At 35.7% G+C, this 1,583-nt stretch overlaps 1 protein-coding gene across 1 annotated transcript; it reads left to right on the top strand.

Moving 5' to 3' along the window:
• The first annotated feature begins 516 nt into the window (after nucleotides 1-516).
• LOC111902116 (uncharacterized) lies at nucleotides 517-903 on the top strand. Its single transcript, XM_023897993.1, has one exon. It carries the CDS (start codon nucleotides 517-519, stop codon nucleotides 901-903), a length of 387 nt encoding a protein of 128 aa, XP_023753761.1.
• The last annotated feature ends 680 nt before the right edge of the window (nucleotides 904-1,583 follow it).

Raw genomic sequence — 1,583 nt, 5'->3', positions numbered from 1 at the left:
TACTACCCTTTCATGTCCAGTCATTTAAAGAAATCCTATTATTTTTTTCTGTTTAATTTTAAAAGAAAATCACTTTCTTAATTTAACACAAATGATTGGTCTAGGATCATTTACACATGCACATAATACTTAGCAAAAACCAAATAATCTAACCCTATATATATATATATATATATATAATAGTCTTATCATCTATAAATATTTATTGTTGCAGCTTGTTGCTATTAATGTATTATTGTATTGTACATTTAGATAGCATCTATTTGTATTTAGCCCAACAGTTACCTAGCCCATGGGGCCCATGTAATCTTGTATTTAATCATTGTTATTACAATGCTTCTCTATTGAGAAAAGATCTCAAATATGGTATCAGACTAAACCTATCTACCCTAATTTCCTTTTCACGATCCTCTTGTTGATGTGCACCAACTGTGCCGTTGATCACCCTTCTACTCTCTCCTGTTTTATTTTCTTCTTTCTTCTTCACCTCTCTCCATCTACTCTCTATAATCAGCCATGCCTGGTGATGAATCCTCAGGTTCCAAAACCTCTACCAATCAGAAGCCATATGGTGTTGTTAACATCAAAACTCATGTTCATATTATTCTCGACTTCAATGAATTAAACTATGATGGCTGGCGTAGATTGTTTGAAACTCACTGTAGGGGATATTGGGCGCTTGGATTTCTCGACGGGACTTCACTTCCAAAGTCTGATAAGGATGAAGAATGGTATACCCTTGACTCCATTGTCAAGTCATGGATCTATGTCACTCTCACTCAGCCTCTCTTCACATCCATAGTCAAGAAAAACTCTACCGCTCATTCCATATGGCAAAGCCTTGAAGACTTGTTTCGTGAAAATAAAGATACCCGGGCCATTGAACTTGAAAATGAACTATGATTCATGACACAAGGTGAACTTTCAATTGCCCATTATTGTCAAAAAATGAAGGCCATCAATGATCTTTTGGCCAATATCGAGAACCCTATCCCTGAAAAGTCATTTATTGCACATCTGTTGAATGGACTATCCCCACAGTTCGAAAACATATCCATGCTTCTTCGCCATAGGGACCCGTTTCCAACCTATAATATGGTCCACTCCAAGCTTCTGGTTGAAGAAAGCAGACTAAAATCAAACCGCCCAACACCACCTTCACACTCGGATCACTCCTCTGCACCTTTGATATGAATTGAAATCGAATTTAAAGATCAAATCATGTAAGAATTAAGAAAGAAGAAACACGATGAACACGAGAGTAAATATAATCTTTGATCAGCTCATATTATGCTTTTGATTTTACAGAGTACAAATGAATTCTCTGTAAAGAGTACGTGAAAAGTTTAGTTCTCACTCAGTACAGACTCCTATTTATAGGCGTACAAAAGCATAACAAAATACTAAGGACTAGACATAATACTTCATTAAAATGCCTTAGTAAATATAACATTACATCCGAAGACTCAACTTACGAAGACTAAAGATTCTTCGTAACAAAACTAACACTTCGACTTATTACAACATTTATACCCTAACAATCTCCCCCTTTGGAATAAAGGTCGAAGTCTTCATGAAGTAAG

This window comes from Lactuca sativa, chromosome 4 (genome assembly GCF_002870075.4).
Source record: "Lactuca sativa cultivar Salinas chromosome 4, Lsat_Salinas_v11, whole genome shotgun sequence".
Lineage (NCBI taxonomy): Eukaryota > Viridiplantae > Streptophyta > Magnoliopsida > Asterales > Asteraceae > Lactuca > Lactuca sativa.
The sequence above is the reverse complement of the archived record's forward strand: the minus strand, read 5'-3'. Positions and strand labels throughout refer to the sequence as shown.

What these genes read in the sequence shown, in the direction of transcription:
- LOC111902116 (XM_023897993.1), top strand. Translation starts at nt 517, where the DNA reads ATGCCTGGTGATGAATCCTCAGGTTCCAAAACCTCTACCAATCAGAAG.